Here is a 22,803-nt window from a genome sequence, read left to right as displayed (position 1 = left end):
CAGCATTTTGTGACCCGGTTCACTAACAGCACAACAGTTCATGCAAGAACACCTAAACAGTCTGTAAGGTGGAAGCCAGTGTGGACAGCAGCCCCATGTCCAGCCAGGCAGGGTGGCCAGAGGGAGCCAGGCCCCTTCCCTCCCACCAGCTCACCTGCTTTTCACAGTCTGCCTACATTGAGAGATAACTGATAGAGGGAAGGAGGTCTGCATGACTCACAATCCCAAATGTCACCAAACAACTATTTATGACAGCTTTTCTAACCCCATGCTGACCTTTATTACTCAGCCCCAGATGGAAATCTATCCTGTTTTCAAAATGGTGCCCACTGGGCCTCCTAGAGAAGGAGGCACTGTAACTGCAGTGTAACAAGTTCAGTTTTACAGTTTGTATCATTTTTATTCATTCTAACTTTTTAACACAATATGCCTTTTGTAAGGCTTTTGGGTACTGAACTCTCATCTACAAACACCATTTTCACGGCCTGACCAGTCCAATATAAAAAGCTCTTTAAAAATACAATTTTAATACAGTGTGACAGCTTTCATACACAGACAATGCATTTTTAAAAAGTAGATTGTTTTAGAAAGACCAAGACTATCTTTCCCAACATGTAAAGAAACTGAAACAATCTCAATAAATGGATTCTTTTTGGATGGCTTAGACATTTAATTAAAACATAAAAACACCTAAGCCCCAGCATGCCATTTTCATTAACTTTTACTTGTCTATCACCCCAAACCTACTTTTTGCTATTGTTTCATTTGCTTAGCACATACTCCTAAGACCTCTGGATATAAACCAATTTAATTCCAATGTAATGCACTAACACACTCCAGCAGCAAAAAAGAGCATTATATCCTGTACATGAAACTGTACTATTTTCTTCTCAACAAATTACTTTGTCTGGTGTGTTTGTCCTCACCTCATCAATTGCTAAAGGACTGTGAACAAGAATATAAGAGGCTGGGCACATCATAGAAATTGGAATGAACCTTAGTTTATTACTGTTGTTTTTAACCAAGAATGTCTAACTAGATGTTTTTATGCCAGCTCCCTAGAAGGAAGAAGGCTAGGGGGAGACCTTATCACCATGATCCAGTATTCAAAGGGGGAGCTAAAAAACTCACTCTACTTTGCACTTCTCAGGCCCCACCTGGAATACTGCATTTTTTGGTCCCCACCATACAAAAAATATGTGGGCTGGCTGGAAATGGTCCAGGAAAGGGACTCAAATTTGATTCAGGGACTAGGAAGCCTGTCATATAAGGAAAGGCTGAGTAAACTGGGTTTGTTCAGCCTCGAGAAAAGGAGGCTCAAGGGAGACCGGCTACAAGGAAGATGGAGACTCCCTTTTTACAAGGAGTAACATAGAAAAGGTATGTGGTAATGGGCACAAATTAGCGATGGGGAGATTCTGGTTAAACACCAGATTCAGCTGGACAGGGTGCTGGGGCATCTAGTTGTAATGTGTGGGGTTTGTTCATCAAAAGGTTTAAAGGGAAATATTGCTTGCTACACTCTAAGACACTCTCTGTAACTGTCACTGTGTGGAACCATATTTCTTTTTTTTTTTTTTTGTAATTATTGTACTTTGTGAGTTATAAAGGGGAGATCAGTTGTATTGCTGAACGGGACTGGGGAGGAGAGGAAGGCCCGAGCCCGGTGCTGAGGCTGGAGCCAGCGAGATCGAGCTGGTGTTCAGAGCACGCCCCTGCTGGTGGAGAGAGTTAGGTAGTTAAAAGTTGTATCTTGTTACATGCACCATATTAGGAATAGAGGTTCCGGTGAGGGGGGAGGCTGATAACGGACACTTCTCGAAACTTCTGGGAGCTTCTCGAAACCTCTCGACGATGAAAACCCCAGCAACAGATGGAAGCAATGGAAAAGCGCCACGTCACCATCTGGGCGAAAGGAGGCAGCGGGATTGGCTGAAGCCTTTAACCGAGAAGGATAAAGGACAGCCCCCCAGAAACCCGATGCGCGCGTGTTGGGCGGAGCGGAGACTCCTACGTGCACCGAGCGCTGGTTTTTTATCTGCTATCCCTTGCTCAATTTAATAATTTCTAAATTTGCGTTTTAAAACGAGAGTGGCTCACTCATTGATAACAGTCTATGTCATGCTTTGCCTAGGAAGGCTGGATCAGATGATCCTTAAGGTCCCTTCAAACTTGGGAATCCATGATCCCAAGTGTGTAGCAATAACACAAAAAAAAGGACTGATTCATAAAACAAGCACATTAGTTAAATAACCCCCTGAATCACATGTGAATTTAGAAATACAACAGCTGAGTTGGGGTTATTTTACCTTTTTTTTTTTTTAGGTATACATACAGCCATTTTCTGAGCTTACTTACAAACCAGAAGGAACATAAGACTTTTCTTTGAGATTGTCATGTAGTCACATGTCTGTAGCAGTGCAGGATAAACACTTCAATAGGCATAACAGCAAAAGCTGCAACACAGCAGATAACTGTGGCCAAGATTAGTTTTTCAACAGTATGTACCAAAAAGCACCTTTGTGCTGACACCACAAAACTCTGCTAAGAGTCAGAACATTTAACTGCCAAGATGCCAAGAAGACATGCAGTCATGCTTATTTCTTAACATGGGCACTGGAAGTGTCATTGGTTGCAAATTAACATTTTATTGAGATATTTGCTTTGATCTTCCCAACTGTTATAACTGGGATCTGCCCTGCCGTATGCAGTGCTTTTTCAACTGGGAGGAGCAGGGCAATACAAGGCAATCACTGTTGTGTTGTACCAGGGTGGTGCCCCATGATAAGGGGTTAATTTACCAAAGTCTTTCTTGCAGAATTTAAGGGCATACTGTTAGGTTTACTTGAAATTTTCCCAATCAGGTGGTTTCAAGAAGCCACCTTTTATGTTGGATTAAAGGTCTGCATAATCTGCCCTTGAACTGTGTGTAGATAGAGAGCTCAGGTAACGATTTCTACACAAGTCACTTCACTGGGGGAACAACCTGAACAGGGAGAGTCCTCGGAGCCACAGTCCTGCAGTGTTGCACAGCTTGGCAGTGGGAGGCGAGATACACAGTGAAGAGCTGAAAAGCTGTTATTGCACACTCAGGGAGAAGCAGGAGAGGTCCACCCTCCTCCACAACATCCACGTTTCACACGTGACCTGTCACCTCCCCTCACTGCTGACCAACAGGAGGAGCTTGTTTGGGTGGGCAGCAGGAGCTCTTTGGGGTGGCTCCAATATAAAAATTGCTTTGTATGTTTATTTTAATTTCACAGAGTGCTGAGTAAAGAGAGTAAAAGCTCCAGGACTACAGCAGCTTCCTGTTTACCTCGGCAGCACTGACTCACAGCGATAGGGGAAAGGATCAGGAGGTGGTGTTCACTCACCTACAGTGGAGCCAACACCTGGGTGGTAAGACATACGTGGCTTAACTCACAAACTCGTTTTTATTAACTTTCATGTTTCGCTGTTCATGCAAGAAATGAGATTAGACTTCAGACACTAAGTAGATCAACTATTCAATACATAGACTAAGCCTGTAACTTCAGAAGAAAGCACCCTTAGTATTTATTTCAGTGCATGCAGATACAAATGTTTCCTTGTTTATTATATAAATACAAACAATCATTCATTTAAGCACTCCACCTCAGGAATAAGTTACACATTCCCAAAGGACCAAATCCGCAAGTTCACATCAACTCTCCAAAGGCTGCTATTTATCAAAAGGCAACAGAAGGCAAAATCTTGGGAAAAGCAGGATACATCAGACCCAACAAATCTCATGCACTGTGTAGGAAGAGACTCAAACAGATACTGCTTTACTTTCCCAGGTGTACCTTCATCTCTGGTGTGATCTGCAAAGAGCTTGCTATCTACTTCCAGTATAAGGGTTTAGGATGGTTACACAGCTACACTTTAGTTTAACGAGCACATTCTTTCTGTTGCTCACAGGAGTCCCCCATCACCCCAGAAAGCACATACCCCTGCCAGTCCATTCCTCCCTAGTCAGGTTTACAGTTTTGCATGAACGGACCAAACCTAAATATCCAGGGGCAGAGAGATGGTTCTTCTCCAACCCTTAACAGCCTGGTGACAGCAGAAGTAAGCTGCTCCAAGGTAAGATATAAAAATGGGAACCTAGTAAATGCATAATGAAAGTCCTTAACAGACAAGACCATTTCATGCACAGGTTTGTTCAATCTGTCAGTATTTGATTTTTACTTCAACTAATACTTACACTATACCAGGGCAAGCAGGTCTCATTGAGTGCCCCTAACAGAGATACTCTCATAACAAGATTATATTTCACATGCATATTATAAGGTTAATATTTTACACTGCACTAATTTTCTAAACCAGTTTTGATAGTTCAGGCAGCTTTGAGAGGACATTGTTTGGGCAACATGGTTTAGAGTGTGAGGTGTCCCTGCCTATGACAGGGGGGTTGGAACATGATGATTTTAAGATCATTTCCAACCCTAACTGTTCTATGATTCTAAGAAACTACATTAAAAATATCCCATGTAATAATTAGGTCGTATAGAGCAACTGGTTTATTGTCATTTAACCCTAGAATCCCAGACTGGTTTGGGTTCAAAGGGACCTTAAAACTCATCCAGTTCCAACCCTCTGCTACACACCCTACAACTCCAGCTGCCCAAAGCCCAATCCAACCTAGCCTTGAACACTGTCAGTGATGGGGCAGCCACAGCTTCTCTGGGCAACCTGTGCCCGCGCCTCAGCACCTTTTAACACAGAAACAGCAATTTTCCCCCAAGGTTGGTTGGTTGTTTTTTTTTACATATTAGAATGTTTAATGTTAATATCCAACATTCAAATTACTACTTGAGCAAGAAAGCTAACTGAAAACTAATTTAGATATTTAGCTATCTTCATAACTATAGGCTTTTACCAGATGTATGAACAAGCACTTGCAAACTAGCATTCTTCATACATTTGCTGCAAGTAACTGATACTATCAGGATACGGATTAGATTGTGTCACAGATGTTGTATGGCACAGAATCTTAGAATAGTAAGGTTCTAAAGGACCTCAAGATCATCTAGTTAATTATGCTTTGCAGAGACAGCAGCACTGAATGCACTGCAGGAGGCTCAGACTGTTGCTGTTTCACAAACACCATAACTTTATCACTGATTTTGCAGAATTATGCAAAAGACCAAGTTTTAAAGTCAGTTACGCCTTGTAATTCAGTATCAGCATCATAAATATACAGCTCATTTTGTAGTCGAACTGCTTGTACTCGGCCATAGCATCCACACTAACCCAAAAATAAAGAAAAGGGCCCTTCCAAAATAGAGAAACACACACTGGAAGCAAACTTAAGTATGCTGGGACATTTTTCCATGGAATTAAAAAATGTAATAATCCAGGAATGGGAAAGACTTTGTAATGCTGAGGCTTGGTATACTACCAGTCTTGATATAAACATAACTAAGATTTTGCCAAGATCATTGTGTCTAAATGTTATTACTAACCAGAGAATAATTGTGAATATAGGAATGTGGTTAAGTCTTCTTAATCAGTTCCTTGAGGTTCTTTGGTGGCATAACACAAAGTTTACCACAAATTATTCAACACTTAAAATACTGAAACTCATTAAGGCTTTCAAAACCAAAACTCTTCCATTTATGAACACCCAATTAGAAAAGAACAAAGAACCATGAAATATTCAGGTATCTGTATTAACTTGTCAACCTGTTCTATTCTGCTAATTTTACTTAATGCCTAGTTAAAGTTTGTTGCAAAGAAAACCATTCTCACCTTGCCTCTGCAGAAAGTGTTCAGGCCAATTACAAATGTTTGTCTCTGCAGGACTAAGGAAAAAGTATTCTAAACAGCCTATCAATTTTTATATATGGCATCTGTTGGGGGGTGTTAATATTAATAAATAAATAAGGACATAATTCACAAATCTAAAATTTTCCTCCTCACCTGCACATTTCACATTTTTGAAGACCAGGTGAAACCTTAAATTACAGATTCCACCTAATCTGCCACACTGAAATGAAGGACATTTGTCTCACTGCTTATGGAACTGAAACTTCAAATACTCTCCAAAGCAACCTTTAACAAACACACACAAAAGAATATCAACAAAACTAAGTCAAGCAAGACCATATCCAACAAGACCAGACTCATTACACAAACAGGTTTTGGGGAGTTTTGGGGGGTTTAGGCTCTTTTTTCTCCTTCCTTTCTCTTTAAATGAGCAAGGAATAAAGACTGCCAGCAACTGAACAGGCTGCAAGTCTTTGCTATTTTGCTATTGAAAATACAATTTTTAGTATTTCAGAATCATTCTATTGTTAATATATCCAGGTAACAGAATCTAATAAAAACACCTGTTAAATAACAAAAGCCTCTTTTTTCTTTAGGTTTTTTCAAAATAAGAAAGAACACACTAATAGAAATGGTTCTTGAGTAAAATACATAAGTTGTTTATAATAAGCAATACAAAATGCCTCTCCTGTAGGCTGTATCGCATTTAAATCTGAAACATGCATCTAAAAGCCTTTGTACACTAGAATGTCTCATTAAGTTTTTTTAACTGTAGATGAATAATTCACTTTACAGGTTCATATTGCATCTTTATGTTTCATACATAGTACCATAAAATCTCATTATAATTTCAGATGTCTGTCGATTTCAGTTCAATTTAGTGCAACTGTTAGTTTTTAACACATAACACCACTGCAGCATTTAGAAATAGCTGCAGACCAGGAGTGAAGTTACACAGGAGTACACAGTTCACAGACATGCCATCTCCCTACCACCTGAACTGCTACTGCTTGTAATATGGGTGTTCATAAGGCATGGGTCATTCATACCATCAAGATCACTTGAGGGCAGCATGCTATCCTGTTACATTGACTTAAAACCTATGATGGAAGATGGGATAAAGTCACAAGGCATGAAATGCTTTAAACATTTCAGCAAATGAGGCAGGATTTAAAGCTGCATGATTAGTCATATACTGATGCAAGTTTGGGATTCACACTCCCACTCTCAAAACCCCTGCTGATGCCATTACATGCCTGGGTTTATTTGAAGCACAGTGACTGATAAAAGTTTGGTTTCTACAAGGTTCCTTGAACATGCACAGTTCTATGCATCATCTAAGTGAAGCAATAGTGGAAAAACACATCACACATCAGGCATGTGATCTTAAACCATCCCAGCCCTCTGTCTGTGCCTTTTTCTTTCCCTTACAAAAGGTCAGTCTGAACCACCATATTAAAAACTGTTGTGCAGCTAAGCATGCCTCATTCAGTTAATGAAAGCATCCTAAACTCTGTAGATTAGAATGAAACCATTAGATATGCACATGTGAATCTGCATACCCCTTGTGGAATGTCTGCCTGCCAGAATCATTCAGTTTCCACTGAAAAACAGTGAGAAAGAACAGGAAGCAGCCTGCAGCTACCTTGCTTTGGAGCTTGCTCCTGTCAATTCTTGATGTTTAGCAAGGGTTGATTTACATAGTGTTTGCATGGCAGAGCATCAGGCAAAGCAGAAGTTTCAAAAGAGACCAAGACTAGTAATTTAGTTATTGATGAGCCAGTAATAGCCCAAAATGATTCCGCAAAAGCACTATAAACGGTACAAAACCTTTAAGACAAGTGTCAAGATAATTCAATTATTTGTAGTGATTAAAGTTGCCACAGAACATTTTGTCAGAGTAGATTTTTTATGCCGGAGTCCAGTTCTAAAGTAGTTGTGTTGCTTTTAGTCAGTGCTAACAACAGCTTTGAAAAGATGCTGTGCATTTTAAATCACACAGAGCTAGCATGACAGAATGGCTTTCCTGTATCTTTCAACACACACTTATAGTCTGTGATATACAGGCAATACCTAACACCAACTATTCCATAGATTCCTGTCAGAAATTTGTCTTCAGGGCCATTTTGCCAATTTAGTGTTAATGCACAAATTGTGTCTATATTTTATTGCATTCAAACTCTCCAACAGCCCATAGCAGCAATTTGAAGGAGTAATATAAAAGTTAAAATTAATTTTTAATCTGTTAAAAGCCAAGATTCATGTACAGGCATTTAAGCAACAACTTCATATAACGAGGTTCATGAATGGAGATAACATTTGTACATACATGTTTAGCTCCATCACCTTATTGCAAAATATAAAATAGAACATCACTGCCTTTATACAATGTGTGTCATTGCAAGCTTCCCTTTCATATGGGCTACCATAAAAATTTCCTCTTTAAAATGGAGCACTAGAATGTTTGAATGTTTACACACACCATTTCAGAAACATTGTCTGGGCAAGGTTAAACCATTTTAACACTACTCAATAAACACATAACTCACATTGCGTATTTGTGCAGATAACATTTAAGGGACAAACCCCAAAAATCATACTGGAAGTCTGGAACGATGTGGAGCATGGCCTTTGGGATTTGCAGCTGAAGACAGAGGACTGCTGAAAGCTAAAATAGGTAGAAGGGAGAGTTTGTGAAAGACAACTGCAGAAGCCAAGAATTAAGACCACAGAGTCAGGCCAACCAAGCATTTCAAAGTCACATGGCTGATCAATGGGAATTATGACAAGCATGTGTTTCCTATGTAAGGTCAGAACCAGAGATGATGGTAGACTGAACCAGTTTCATTAGGCTTATAAACAGATGGAAAGAGTACCAAGGTAGAACTGAAGGAGCAGAACTTAACATTAAAATTGGAAGCAGCTTGCTTAGATCAGACCAGGCTCCCACCATGTCACCAACAAAGACCATGCCACCATTCCCTCTTAGATTTACTCCCCTTGTTCTCTTTCCTATTTGAGAAAGCAGGATCTGTCACTCAGCCTATTGTGGGCCAAGTCATACTTTCATCACAGAGGACAAAAAGTAGTTGGGATACACTGCCTGTCAAAACCAGCAGAGGATTCTAGCCTTTTCACACACTATCAATTATTTAAGCTCTTATGAGTGCTCGACAACAGAGATACCACCATTAGGAATAAGCCCCTTAGCTATATTCCCCAGTACTTCCTTATTAAAATAACACCAGAACAGAACAGAAGGAGAAAGGGGTACTTCAGTGAGGTTTTGCACACTGTCACACTACAGACTGGAAGACAGGAACAGGAATGAAGGGGAAAACAGGTTTATTACAGCCACAGTAGCAAATACACAGAACAGAAAGCACTCCCCCACCTGCCAGTTCTGATACATGTCCTCACTTGCCCTGACTTAAAGGGAACAAAACCAAAACAACCCAACAAAAAGCCAAACACACCACAGAAACAACCTCCCAAGCTTAAAAACCGGAATAGTTTTAGTCCTTGAGTATATTCCCAAGTCTTCAAAAATATCAAGAATGAAAAATAAGTGACTAACACATCTCATTGAGATATGAAGCGGAAGTAGCAAGTGGGTTCATTTAAATGAGGCAGACTTCAACCTCCCTCAAGAGCTTCAACTGGTCAAGAATAATTGAAAAACAAGCCCTAAAAGGACACATCTAGCTACAAGCATTCTTAAAATGTAAAAAACATTCTTCATTGTTCAGTGTATCCTGTTACCAGTTTGAACATAATTTTAGCTACTGAATTGGCACTTTATTGTTTTGGCAATCAGATGATATTAACTTCCCCTTTGTTTTTTCTTTTCCTGTTTGTACACCTGCACTCTCAACTAGCAAACAGCAACAGGATTTAACTTTATAGTTAGTCTACTACTCTACATATCTGTAGAGAGCAGCAGCACAACATACTTTCAACACCCTGGGGAAAGAAACAGACCAACCCAAAACAAAAAAACCCCAACAAAAGAACCAAACAATCAAAACCCAGCAGCAACCTCAACTTCTAAGATCTAAACGTAGTCCCCAGGTAAAATAATTTTGAAATAAAAAAAGGATATTTTTCCTACACACTGTTCGCTTCAGATGTAAAATTCGTGCCCTAGCTACCTCACAACAGAGTTAACATCCCTATTACTGATGCTCCAGCATATTTTGCAGCGCAGACTAGGAAGAACTCCCGTAAGTTGTCTTAAGGGCATTCTAGAACAGTAGTAAGTTACCACTAGCATTTTTGATGGAAGTCTCTTTCCCCCATACTAAATTATCAGCTATTTAACTGTTCTTGAGATCAGAGATCCAATACAAGCCACAATAAGCAGGTTACAAGCAAACTGATGGGAACAGTTCACCGTGCTTTGTCCCTTGCAGTCCCACTCTACCTACACAAGGCATGAAGAAAAATCCTACCTTACAGTAGCAGGATAAGCCTACTAACTGCTTGTTCAGCTTTGAATGTATTCTGCTTCTATTCTATTGAATGTTATGAATGAGACCAGACCCATGTACCAGATAAGTCAAGTGAAAAAGTTAGTTACTGGCCTCAGGTGCAAAAATGCCTCAGCCTCTATCATTAAATTATCTGAACAAAAGAAAACCTGATTTCAGTAGGTGAACACTCTTGAGGTGTGTCAGACTAAATAGCTAGTCATGACTAGTTCATTAATTGTGGTAACAACCACACTTCTCCATTACGTTCAACTCCCTTCAGAACAGATTCATCATAACATCCTTAGTGATGGCAAAAGTTTATGAGGTATCTGCCTATGCACTAAGGGTACAGGCTGTACCGTCAATACAGCCCAAATATACTTGCTTCAGCACTTGTCATCTTTCACACTGTTCAGACTGTTTTCCGAATAAACAGTTCTTAAATTCATTTCCACAAAAGGACTCGATAAAAGCTGTTTCAGTCTATAAACTTCTCATACATCTCCAAAACAGGGATTTAAAATACTGTATTGTGTTCTGCTCTTCTGGGTGGGTTACAGACACTCTTGTCTTAGCCAGAATTGGCAGTTTTTAGTTCTGTCAAGACTATATCTGTATTGGCTTTATTTTCGGCAGTCTGACACATGCAGCTGAAATTTACTCAGACTGAGTTTAAGTACAGATTGCAACACTTGAGAGCAAGAAGAGGCCAAATTCAGGACTCCAAAATATCAGAACCTGCTGTCACATAATTAATTTGTATTTTGCTGGTGAACTGCATGGGAACAGCAGCTAACAATTTTAGCAAGAAAGGATTACATTTCTAGTGATCACAGTGATTTCTAAAGTACACCATATTTGCTTCTTTGTCAATATGGGTTTACTAGCAACTGTTCAGGAAACCAGGTTTAGGGCTTGGGGCTCCCCTCAAATCTGTACTGGGAATACAGAATATAACATAAGCCTACCCAAGTACTGGTCTCAAGGGAAAAGAAAACAAAACAAAAAAAACAACCCAAGGATCAAGTTAGGAGGTGCAACTGACATTGATGTTCTAATTATTTTTAGCTCTTTCACTATCAGCAATTAAAGCCTGTGTTCATTTCCCTAGAAGTACTTCGTAGTCAACACTAATTCTAACTCTTCGTAACTTAAAACGCACTGCTAACGTATAGACCAATGGAATCTCTACTACAGAACAAGACCTAACTAAAGACAAGCTTCTAGTATTGTCAAGATGCAGGCCACTTATCTTAATCAACTGCTGCAGTGCCACCTAACTGCTTAACATCACTGTAACTTCATGTAGAAAACAGTGCTGTAGACAACTACAAAGAAAACAGACCTGATGTGACCCTGTCAAGATTAACCCATCCTTTGAGGAGGTCAAACTGTCCACAAACACTGCATCACCACTCTTCTAGTGAAGAAGGATGTTCACTTTGTCTAGAACAATACCGAATATGGCAATAAGTAGCCACTGTTGTTCTGTTTCCTCTCCAGTGTTCCTAGAATGAACCAAGAATAAAAACACAAAGTAAACTACAGGAAGAAACCACTGCTGGTCATAAACTTACTCTGCATATTGAGATCAGGTCTCTGTGGACTGGGCGTGCTGGTATTTCAGGCATTAAGAACTCTGGAACCAGAATTCCTATTTGCCACTAGAAAAGCTTTAAAGAATATTACTCATGGGAACAGCTTTAAGACTTCTGGAGCAGTCAGCTGGGTAACTGACACTAGGAACTGGTAAACTAAGTATTCCTTTAAATATTAAAACTGTCAGTTAACAATAGTATTATCTGCATGAAGTAATCCATACTCTACTACCGTGTGCTGCTGAAGTTTAACCACTTTGGAGCCTCAAAAGAGGCTTGCACACTTTTAACATATTCCTGAGACAGAGTCCAGGGTCAGTGGAGACTGCATTCAGTTCTGTAGAGGATATGTATTCTGTGTACTTGAAGGCAACTTGAAGCTAGGACAGATTAATTTCCATTATTGAATGTACCTTTCTTAAACACAACAGAGCCCATTTCAGTTGCATAAATTTTCATTAACCACAGATCATACACATCGATTTGTTAGTTAAAGCATGTATCAAACTGGGCAAATTCTTATTTTCCTTAGTACCTTGGATCTAGTCCTTTATTGCCATGTAGATAGCTATTTCATAGTGCCGTAATGCAGTTATAGACAAGTATCTAAGCTGCTTGAGAAACCAGACTTGGTTGGTAGAAACAGGTATCTCAAGTTCCACACAGTAGACACTCAGGCACTGTTCAAGTCCTCTTTCCCTTGGTTAGGTACACCTCTAATCTCACTTGCTCTGCTGATGACCTGTCCCTATCCTCTCATCTGAAAATGACCATGCCCCGAGCTTTGTGGATAGCAACCCAATGCTGAGACAAAACACAAGTGAAACACTGCAAAACAGCAAAAGCAGTGGTCTCTCTTACAATGAAGTTATTTTCCTGCCCTCCCCAACTCTGCTTTAAACGCAACAGTTTTTGCTCATTAAAGGCCAAACCTCAAGTCAGCCCTCCATAGACATAAGCAGTGCCACACAGGACCTCCATTTGTTACAAACAATATTCAAGTTCACTTTTTCCCCCATGTCACAACTACTTCAAAAAAAAAAAAAAAAAAAGAGAGAAGTGCCAAAAAAACCCACACAAAAAGACCATCACACACAACCCACAAACAGCACAGTCTGTAGAAGTTCCACTTCCAACTTCAAGAGTGAAGAGTATTTGCTGAAAGTCTATTCTTACAACTTACCATCACTAACAGAACAGGACTTGAGTCCTTAAAGGGTTCTCGGACATTGTTCCTGCAGGGACTATGCCTCCAAGGACTGGTAAGTAGAATGTGACACTAGCCATCAAATATGAGCCCACTGGGGTCCACTGAGCCCCCTGGAAGAAAAGCATTCCTACTCACAAAAGCACTCTGTGCCAATTCCACCCCTTACTAAGGCATCTAGCAAATGTGAGCTTTAAGCATCTGTAATTAGGAATTCTTGACTACCCAAGAAGAAGGAAAAAAGGCTTTGCCAAGCCAACAGCCACTGTGGAGCAAGTAAACAGCTAACAGTTTGGAAACAGTTCAGGAGTCAGTTATGCATTTTTATCTCTTTTGCCACAGACATCTCAGCATATTTAAACTGCTACTCTATAGCAGCAGGTAGGCCTGTACCTTCTGCTTCCACCACGGCCCAGCAATTCCAAAAAATCACCATACTCCAGTCTATTCAAGTCTTCCAGGCTACCCAAAGAACAGCCAGGGTACCCTAAAAACCTGAAAAACATCCGAATCGCCCTACCCTGAGAAGTTCTTTTGACTTTTCCACTTCAAGGACCAAAATGTTTTCGCAGGAATTTTTGGTTTGCTGAATGTAGCAATTCTTAACCAATGTAGTCTCTCCCAGTGTATATATTTAGAGTTGAGGGGAAGCACTAAAAAAGGCTTTGGAGACTACCAACAATAAAGCTTCAAGCCCTGGAAACATGACTGAGCATAAGCACAGTTTTTAAATGGAGAAAAATAAAATCTAGCTGAAGTAATTCTGTTCGTAGTGGGACTACTGTATTTTACTTGCTTAAGTCAAATACTTGTTTTCATGGATTAAAGCAATTCAGAATTCAAAAACTATCAAATTTACACAAGACCAATGTCAGCAGATAGCATATGGTACAGAAGTGATATATAATTCAACCATGTAATATGTCAGATGCCACAGTATCCAAATTTATCATTCAGATCATGGCAGGAAAGACAGGAGTTGTGTGTCAGTCTAGCTTGCTTCCATACAAACCATACCATTAAGAATCAACAATGACAGAACTAAATAAGATACAAGTCTAATAACTCAATGATGATTCCCATAACTAATTATGTTTTCCCCTAGATTACCACATCCTATTACTACAGTTCCTTCAAAAACATATAACAATCTGGAAGTGCCAGTACCAAAACAGTGGAACCAATTATGCAAAATCCATGCTTCATTTCCCTTACCAGGAGATACTGTACAATTACTTATTAATTCAGACTATGTAGATAGCTAGTACCTCTGTGTTCAGAAAGCAAGGATGAGTGGTTTTGTATCTTTATATCCTTTCTGGAATTAATCTCACAAAATCCAAAATCCCCAGTACATCCATACTGTAAGTATGACTGTTTTGAATTACTGTTATAAATCCTTTCACACATTTCTCTTGCTTTAGGTATGTACTGCATGCAGCTGGGGATAGAGTGCAGGAAAACTAATTCTTTCATGATTAATAAACAGAAATCAAATTCTTCTCAAATATTGAAGGAAAAAACAAATACTCGAGCATAAAAGTATGCACTTGCTTTTGAGTATCATGAAATGGCTTTTAAGATTAGGTTTAATGAAAGCACTCCTTCAGTATGCCTCAAGAACATTGCTTTCACTTAAAAAATGAAGTATTTTCAGTTCATATACCAAAACATCTGCAATACAATAGTCCAAAACCTGAGTGACCAAAAGGTGTACATGCAAGTACATACCAGAAAAACTACAACAGCTCAAAGCTTAACAGCTAACAGAATGCTAATGCTACACATATATACATTTAGAATACCTAGGTAAACTTTTGGTCTTGGACTCTCCCTACTAACCCCCAGATGAGTAGTGCTTTTGTATCAAAAAAGCTATCAGAGTGTACAGGGGTCACAGCTCAAAGGATTTCAAACGTCTTGATAGCATTTCTTAAAAATCAAATACACTTTGTATCAGCATACTTCTTTACAAAGCTGGGAACAACACTGGGTTAAGAGTTACTGCAAAAGCAAATTTGGAAGCACTTAAGCATTTGTGCAGACTTGCATCCTTCAAAGCAGAAGGAAAAAACAAAACAAGATGAGACAAATTCTTGACTACTGCTTGGCACTGCATATATATTACTGACAAGAGGTCCCAACTTCTATCTTCCTGTATTTTTGCTATTAGCAATATATAACTCAAAGTACAGGAAAAGAAATAAATCACTGCAAAAGATAACAGCCCACACTGGTAAACTGCCTAGAATTTCAAGGCTCACAAATGTTGTGGAATGCCCGACTGAAAGCATAAGACTGTCCTAGGTGCAGGATCAAACATCTGGCAGCACATTATTTTATAAGTCACAAGCATGAAAGTGTTTAAATCTTCGTGTGTTAAGAACATTCAGTATGTTTTATAAAGGGTATCAGGCTGCATTGTTCAGACTTGCATATGACTTCAACATTTAAATTAGACAAGGCTGACCGAAAACTGGTTACAGACTCAGGCTCAGCTGATGAAGGTGATTCAGTGAGTGGTTCTGAGCTGGCAAGGAAAAAAACCCTCACACTTCCTGTACAGGGATAAGTGCAGCTAGACTGCTAGTCCTGTTTGAAGGATGCCAACAAAAACCTCTTATTTAGACTTCAGATTGCGGAAGAAAGCACAAAAATAGCTTATAGAAGCACATGCTTTTGCGTAAACTATTTATGTTCCTTTCTCTGATGAAGTAGGCTAAACAAAGCTCTACCATCGTGCCATCCAAAGAGTATAAAGCAGTCACCTTTTGTATTACTACCCTTGACAGACAGAGGTAGCTTTCACCAGAGACACTTCTGGCAGCTAAAGAATGACCTAGATGACAAGAGAGGAAGGCACCAGACCTATTTTATAGTTCCTTATACGCTTCCAGAATGATGTCAATCAGGAAGCATGCTTGAGATCTGCTAACACCTGGCTTTAAAATTCACATTTAGTTGTTGAATTTAGTAAATCATGTTAGTAGGCAATTCTTCGTACTTTAAAGCACATCTTAAGTATGCTTCCCAATTTTGGTAAGTCTGACTTGAGCTCCAGTTACCAATACCACTTTGCTTTTTCCATTTTAATTAAATAACTTAGTCAAGCAGAGAGAACAGAGCCCATACACTGCCAGGACATGACTGCACACCTGGTCTCCCCAAAGGGCATGTGCATTTTTTAAGAGGTGAGGGTAGAAGGGGAGGAAATCAGTGGGTGGAGGATAGGAAAGCTAGAAGATGAGTCAGGAGATGAGGACAGATGTACTTCCTGGGCAGGAGGGAGATAGGCATCTCAGGAATGTGGGGAAGGGAACAGGAGATGTGAAAGACCCAAATGAGCCCAGAAGGTCTGACTAAAACAAAAGCTCCTCGCACCTAAGCTCCCCCAGAAGGGCAGAAGGAGGCTAAGATTACACAAGAGTCTTAATGATTAGATGAGGTGAATGTCTAAACAACGTAAGACAGCTCTCAGTTCTGATCATAAGATAGGGAGGAAAAATTTTTCTCTACTTTCTGCCATGTTTCTCTGATATTTTTAAGTACTTCTACACCCATGTAGTAGAAATAATAGAAGTCAAACAAGATACAACAGCTAACAGAGTCCTTTGGCTACAGCAGTTTCAAAAATTAGCAAGCAGCCTGTACATCAGTAGTACTTATACACAAGTGGTAGAGAGGAGGTGAGGGGAGTGGAAGACACTTCCACAGGAATAATAGGAATGCTGGTCATTTGCTAGTGACCAGCATTGACTAGAAAAGCCCCTTGACAGACAATAGGATAATGAGGAACTGAACAACTGCCAACACGTGAGAAAATGTCCAACAGAACTGTAGCATGATTTTCCTCAGGTTTAGCCTTTATGCTGATGTAAACTTTTGCTGCCCATATTCAAGGTGAGACTTTAGATAGTACAGAGTGCCTTCATTCAAAAAGTTAGCGACAGTGCAAGCCAACCCTCTCTTGCCAAAGCCTAGCAATTCCCGCGTTTACTGTTACCTTACTTTTGTAAAACACACACACTCTCTCCCTAGTTCTGAGAACTGCTTCTTTGGTTTTACCCCTTCTAGCCTTGCACTGCTCACTGCTAGAACAAACCCTTTTTTAATTAGGTATAAAATCCCTTTATAACATAGCTCTCATTGCTTTCCAGTAGTCACACACCACCCAGATCTGGAATTCAGCTTCCTAAAAAAAAAAAAAAAAAAAAAAAAAAAAAAAAAAAGAAGAGACTTAAGAACTGCATTACAATAATGTTTTAAGAATCTGAAAAGGAAAGCAAATCAGTTTGTCATTTATAAGCCACATATTGTGGCAACAACCAGAACCAAAGAGGAGGCAAAAATCTGACAATTTAGAGGCCAATCTCAAATTAGTCTCTATCAGCAGAACTACAGCAATCTGTCAGAACTCCTCATAGAACAGTAAGCTCACTCCTATGGTTACTCAGGGTCGTTGGAAAAGTGTAAGAGCTAGGAGCTGAGGAGGAAAGATTATCTCTTACCCTTTTGCTAGCTTCCTCATCAGATGCACCAACTAAAACTAATCAGGTTTTAGTGATATAAAGGGTTCTTCTGTAGGTCTGAAGACATTTATTTACATGTTCTCTATCTATACATTAATAATACATGAATGCTATATTAGAAGACAATTCTAAACATGCAGGTATTTCTGATTCTTTATGCTGAAGCTGGGAATAGGAGAGTTCAAAAACCTTTATTCTTTGATATAACCTGCGAAAGAGCAGTGCATGACCCGTTAATTGATGTCACTTTTAGATTAGCTCCTAAAACTAGGAAGAGAGTAAACTGGTATTTATAAATGAAAGATACTTAAAATTATTACAAAAGAGGCTGAGAAGACTTCTCTAAAGAGATGTGCAACTTCTTAGTGTTTCAAGCGAGGAAACTTACTTTCCATATTAAGAAGTGACAGGATAAGAGGAAATCATGCTACAAGTTACACCATGGGAGGTTTAGAATGGATATTTGGAAAAAAAAAATTTCTTCACCCAAAGAGTTGTCAAGCACTGGGGAAGGCTGCCCAGGGAATTGGTTGAGTCACCCTCCCTGGAGGTATTTAAAAGCTATGCAAATGTGGCACTAAGTGACATGGCTTAGTGGTGGACTTGGCACTGTTGGGTTAGTGGTTGGAGTTGATGAACTTGAAGGTCTTTTCAACCGAAATTATTACTGGGATTTTACTGAGAACTCAGTAAAAGCTTGGTAACTTTTCACTGGTTAGCTATCACAAAGGCTCTAAGAAGCTCATTCTAGCTTTCCTCATTCCACACATGCAGCAATGCTTTAAGAGGCAGTTAAGACTGGAGCAGGTTATCCCTTCAAGTTTGGCAAAAAAGGCTGCAAATAATTTAGTTTAACTTCTAATAGCATTGTCATCCCATTTACTTCACAACAAGCTAATTATGTATGGAGGGGGAAAAAACCCAATTTCGTAAGGCAAAACAAGTTATGAGAAAAAAATGCTTAAGACATATATACATACACAATCATGTGCCCATCTTTCCGCTGCAAAAGCTGTATTTAGGTAACACTCTGCATAAATTAATGTTACCTGGAAAAGTGCTCCAACACATACAAGATACGCATAAGCCATTCTAGAGAATTAAACTAGAAAGAAAGAGTGAAGCATGCACACAATGTAAACATATAAACAAAACACAAGTCTGAATCACCAGCTTTGGTATTGAACATGCTACTGTATTTTATATATTGGCCAGACAGAAACATCATACAGCTGGAAGATTTTTCCACTAATGCACCTCTAGACATAATGCAAAGCACATGCTGTTACCCTCTCTACTATTCCACATTTGGCAGAGAGGGAGGTTTGAGCTTATGCTGCTGTCTGCGGCACCAGACAGAAAAGCACCCTTCCAACACAGAAGTATCAGTGCCTTGCTTCATTTTCTTGCAGGAAAAGACTTAAAATAGTGTGAGGTTCACATCACACATTAGCTATTTTAGGACTAAATCCTAAAGGCTAGCAAGTCCTTTCAGGCCAAGTTGAGTAATTTCTTCAAACTTTTACAGATACAAGTAATCAAAACAACCCCAGCATCTTCATGAACTGGGCTATAAATATTTGACCACTAGTGCTACCAAATTATGTTGAACTGCTATAAAAAGGTTCCTTCTTACAAACCATCTTCCATCTTTGTTGAAGAACTGGAAACAGAGAGACACAAATCTACCCAGATAAAACAGACTGTGGTGCTACAGAAAAATGCTTAACACTGAAAATGTGGTTAAAACCAACATATGAACACTTTTTTTTTTTAGGCAATGGGTCAATCCTGGCATGCTCAACGATTTGTGAGGTAATCTGGATACTGCTGAACCTGCTTTCTCTTGGAGTCTTTCCCCTCTCACTCTCCCCAGCAAAGTGGTACAAAACTTAAGTAGACGTAATATACAAAAATTATGCAAAAGCAGACAAAGTTGATCACTGGTGGGTTGTTCTTGGGATGTTTATTTGGTTTTGCCTTTTGCTGTTTGCCTGTTATAAAAATGGTAGCAGTTTATGCCATAGAAATAGCATTATGTTTTCTGATGAATGTTCCATCTTTTATCCTTAGAGTCAAAGACAGCTGACAGCACTCTGAAGAATAATCTTTCCCTGAAGACTATAGAGCTACTTTAAATGAAAGGCTCAAGATCATGTTGTCATGTTAATGTGATGAGTTTTTATAACACCATACAGATTCTCTGTCCAACTCTAGAAGATTCTCCAGTGCACCTCCATGAACTACCTAATGACATTACCAAGGTCCAGACTCACAGTATAAGAGCAAAAGCCACAAAGTTCACCTGATGTTACATTTCACTTCAAGTAAGTTTCAGCTTAGTTTCACAGAGGCTTCCTAACATTAAAGATCCACTGCTTTACTGGAGTGAGTCTACTTTACACTTACACAATACGTGTATTCCAAGACTTGCAAGTTGCAGCTAAGCTGTTAAGAGGCTCTGGTTTACTTTGAATTAAAAAAATAAACCCAAGTTTCAACTGAGGAGCAAGTGGCTGTATGGTACTGTACTTAGTTGCCAGCTAGGCTTAAACCACAACGAAAGTGAACAAAATGGATGCATTTCAAGGGGAAAAACATCATAAATAAAATCAACAGTTGCCACATGTTCCCCAAAACTGTCAGCCTTAATGCAGTTTGTCCCATTATTGCTCATTCCCACCTTGTACTACAGCACACAACCATGAAACAGCTCACCCATATGATGTCTGCATGATCACTGAAACCACACTATTACCTGGATACAGACAGTGGTCTGGATTGAAAATAAACCAACAGAAAAGGTCCTATTGCAAAGCTGCACAGAGCCAGCACACCTGAGTGGGGCAGTGCACAACCACACAGAAAGAACATGTACACCAGCATCACCTCTATGTGCTCTGCCATATGAAACTACCTGAGAAGCATGAAAAAAACTATGGCTCTGTTAATGGTAACTCAGCACCCTTCACTGTGGGCCCTGTCAGAACAGCAAAAGGTCTCTCTAAGGTCTACAGAGACAAAATAGCAGAAAAAAGCCCCTTCAATTAGAGAACACAAAGCACTCCTTTGACATTTTGCTCCCCCACCAAATCAAAATTGTCAAGACAAGAATAAGAGAAATAATGTGACTTTTTTCATAGAGCACTGAGAATGAGCATAAAGTTTCGGGATATTAGTAGTGTGAATCATGTTTGTAAGCAGTTACTGTAAGTGCTGCCAGGCAATCCTTCTGCCAGCTAGGCTACAATATACTACCTTCTCATGGTTATCAAACATTTATTTGGGCATAATTCTTAATTAGCACTTTTAAAAATAATCTTTTCTGGTTTTGTTGTAATTATTCCTTTTGAATAGTCTTAAAAAATGCAGTTCACACTAGCTTGAGATCTCACAGTGAAAAGATTGATTCAAGACTACTTAAGTACCACATCAAAAGCTGGAGAGTAACTGCCTGACCAGTTCTCTGAAAGGGGTATCTTGTGGAGAAAACCATTCTTTTACTTGGATAAAGTAAAACTTGTTGAGTATGCTACCAGTTAGTTATATGTACTTACAAGAACTGTATTTTGATTAAAACCTTTCCTTAAAAACAAATTAATGGATCCACAGCAGATCAACTAGCACTCACTGTTCTCAAAGTATTATTAACAGGTAGACACCTCTGAAGGACCTGCACCAAGGATTTCCATCCCCATTTAACATGTCAGCGACCTAGGCAATGACACATGTCTACCAGGAAGTCTGAAGGTGCCACAGGTGCCTGTGACCACAGGAACCAGTACTCAGGAGCAAAGGTTGATCTGAACCACCTAGCTGAACAATCAACTCAAGAAGCAACGCACATGCCTCAAAGCTCCTTACCAGCAACAGGACTGTGAGAGCTGGAGGTACTGCTATGGCTGGCTATGACAGAAGGTTTGGTTTCCTATTTATTTAAATCAGAGACTTGTGCTCAACACAGGTGCAACCAGAAAGAACTGTGCTTGTCTCAGGAAGTCAAAACACGAGCACTGGCAATAAGAGGGACATTCTTCCAAGGACACTGAGAGCAAAGGGCACAAGCTAATACTGCATTTAAGTCAGTAAAGCTCTGAATACATAAGCACTAAATTGGGTCAGTCTTTTAAAACTTAACCTTAGTTAAGCTTTAGGTGGATAATGCAAAAACTTTCCAAGTATCTTAACTTTTGGGTTATGGATTTTAGCCTACTTTATTATCACACGAGATTTTTTACTACTTACTCCAAGCTCCTGAGTAACAGGTAGTCTTAATTATTATTGGGATTACTTCACTATGAAAATTATCAATCATCAGGAGTCAATCACCAAAGACAAATCGAACACAGCTCCTGAAAATCAGTTTTTCCTCACCCTAGCACCGATACAGTTGACTTTTTTTTACAGTTGACTTTTTTTACAGTTGACCGATACACGCTTTCAACAGACAGGACCTGCAGCTGTCGTACCCGAACACCGGCTTCGGTAGCTGCGGTTGCGGCACCAAGTCAAGTGCTCCCGCCGCCGGACGCCACGCACCCGCTCGCAGGTACTGGGACACGAGTGCCTGCAAACAACAGCTAGGGGTGGTCTCCAGCAGAAGCCCCTCATGAAGAGCCCTCAGCAGCGCAGACGCGTCACTTGTTGTTCAACAACGCCTTGGCGCCACCTTCACACCAAGTTTTTCTTACCTGAGGACATCAACGCTCAAAACCTCTTTAGACCACAATGGGCGACAAACGACGGGACGCGCTGCCCGTGCTGCCCCGGGGCGACACCGACCCGGGGTCCCCGGGGCCGGCCGCTCCTCGGCAAGTGCCTAGCTCGGCCCCGCTCCCCACACGACGGCGCCGGTTACACAACCGCGCCCTCTGCGCGGCGCGGGGCAGGGAGCGCTGCCCGCGGCCCGTTCCCGGCAGGGCACGGTCAGACGCGGCAGCCAGGCACCGAGAGCCACCGCACGGCCCCTCCATCCCCCCAGAGCCGCGCTCCGCGCTTACCATCGTGGCGGCTCGGCGCTCCGCTGCTCGCGGCTCTGCCCAGACCCGCCGGCGCCCCGGGACTGACGGGCGGGGAGAACGGAGGGGAGGAAGGGAGCGAGCCCGCCCTCCCCGCGCGCGCAGCTCGCGGCCGGGGCGGGGCGCAGGCAGCGCGGGCACAGCTGCCCCGAGCGCGGCGGGGCTCGCTCCAGCGAGGAGCAGATAAAG

At 40.5% G+C, this 22,803-nt stretch overlaps 1 protein-coding gene across 1 annotated transcript in view; it reads right to left on the bottom strand.

The window, feature by feature from the left end:
- MYO1E (myosin IE) overlaps window positions 1-22,803 on the bottom strand; it is an 84,310-nt gene extending 61,507 nt beyond the window's left edge. Inside the window, exon 1 of the mRNA XM_034066006.1 lies at window positions 22,597-22,803. Coding sequence (XP_033921897.1) covers window positions 22,597-22,599 — 3 coding nt within the window. The 5' untranslated portion in view covers window positions 22,600-22,803. The remainder of the gene's footprint in view (window positions 1-22,596) is intronic.

The sequence above is a fragment of the Melopsittacus undulatus genome, chromosome 9, assembly GCF_012275295.1.
Source record: "Melopsittacus undulatus isolate bMelUnd1 chromosome 9, bMelUnd1.mat.Z, whole genome shotgun sequence".
In the NCBI taxonomy this organism is placed as follows: domain Eukaryota; kingdom Metazoa; phylum Chordata; class Aves; order Psittaciformes; family Psittaculidae; genus Melopsittacus; species Melopsittacus undulatus.
Note: the sequence above shows the minus strand (reverse complement) of the source record. Positions and strands in the feature narration are given on the sequence as shown.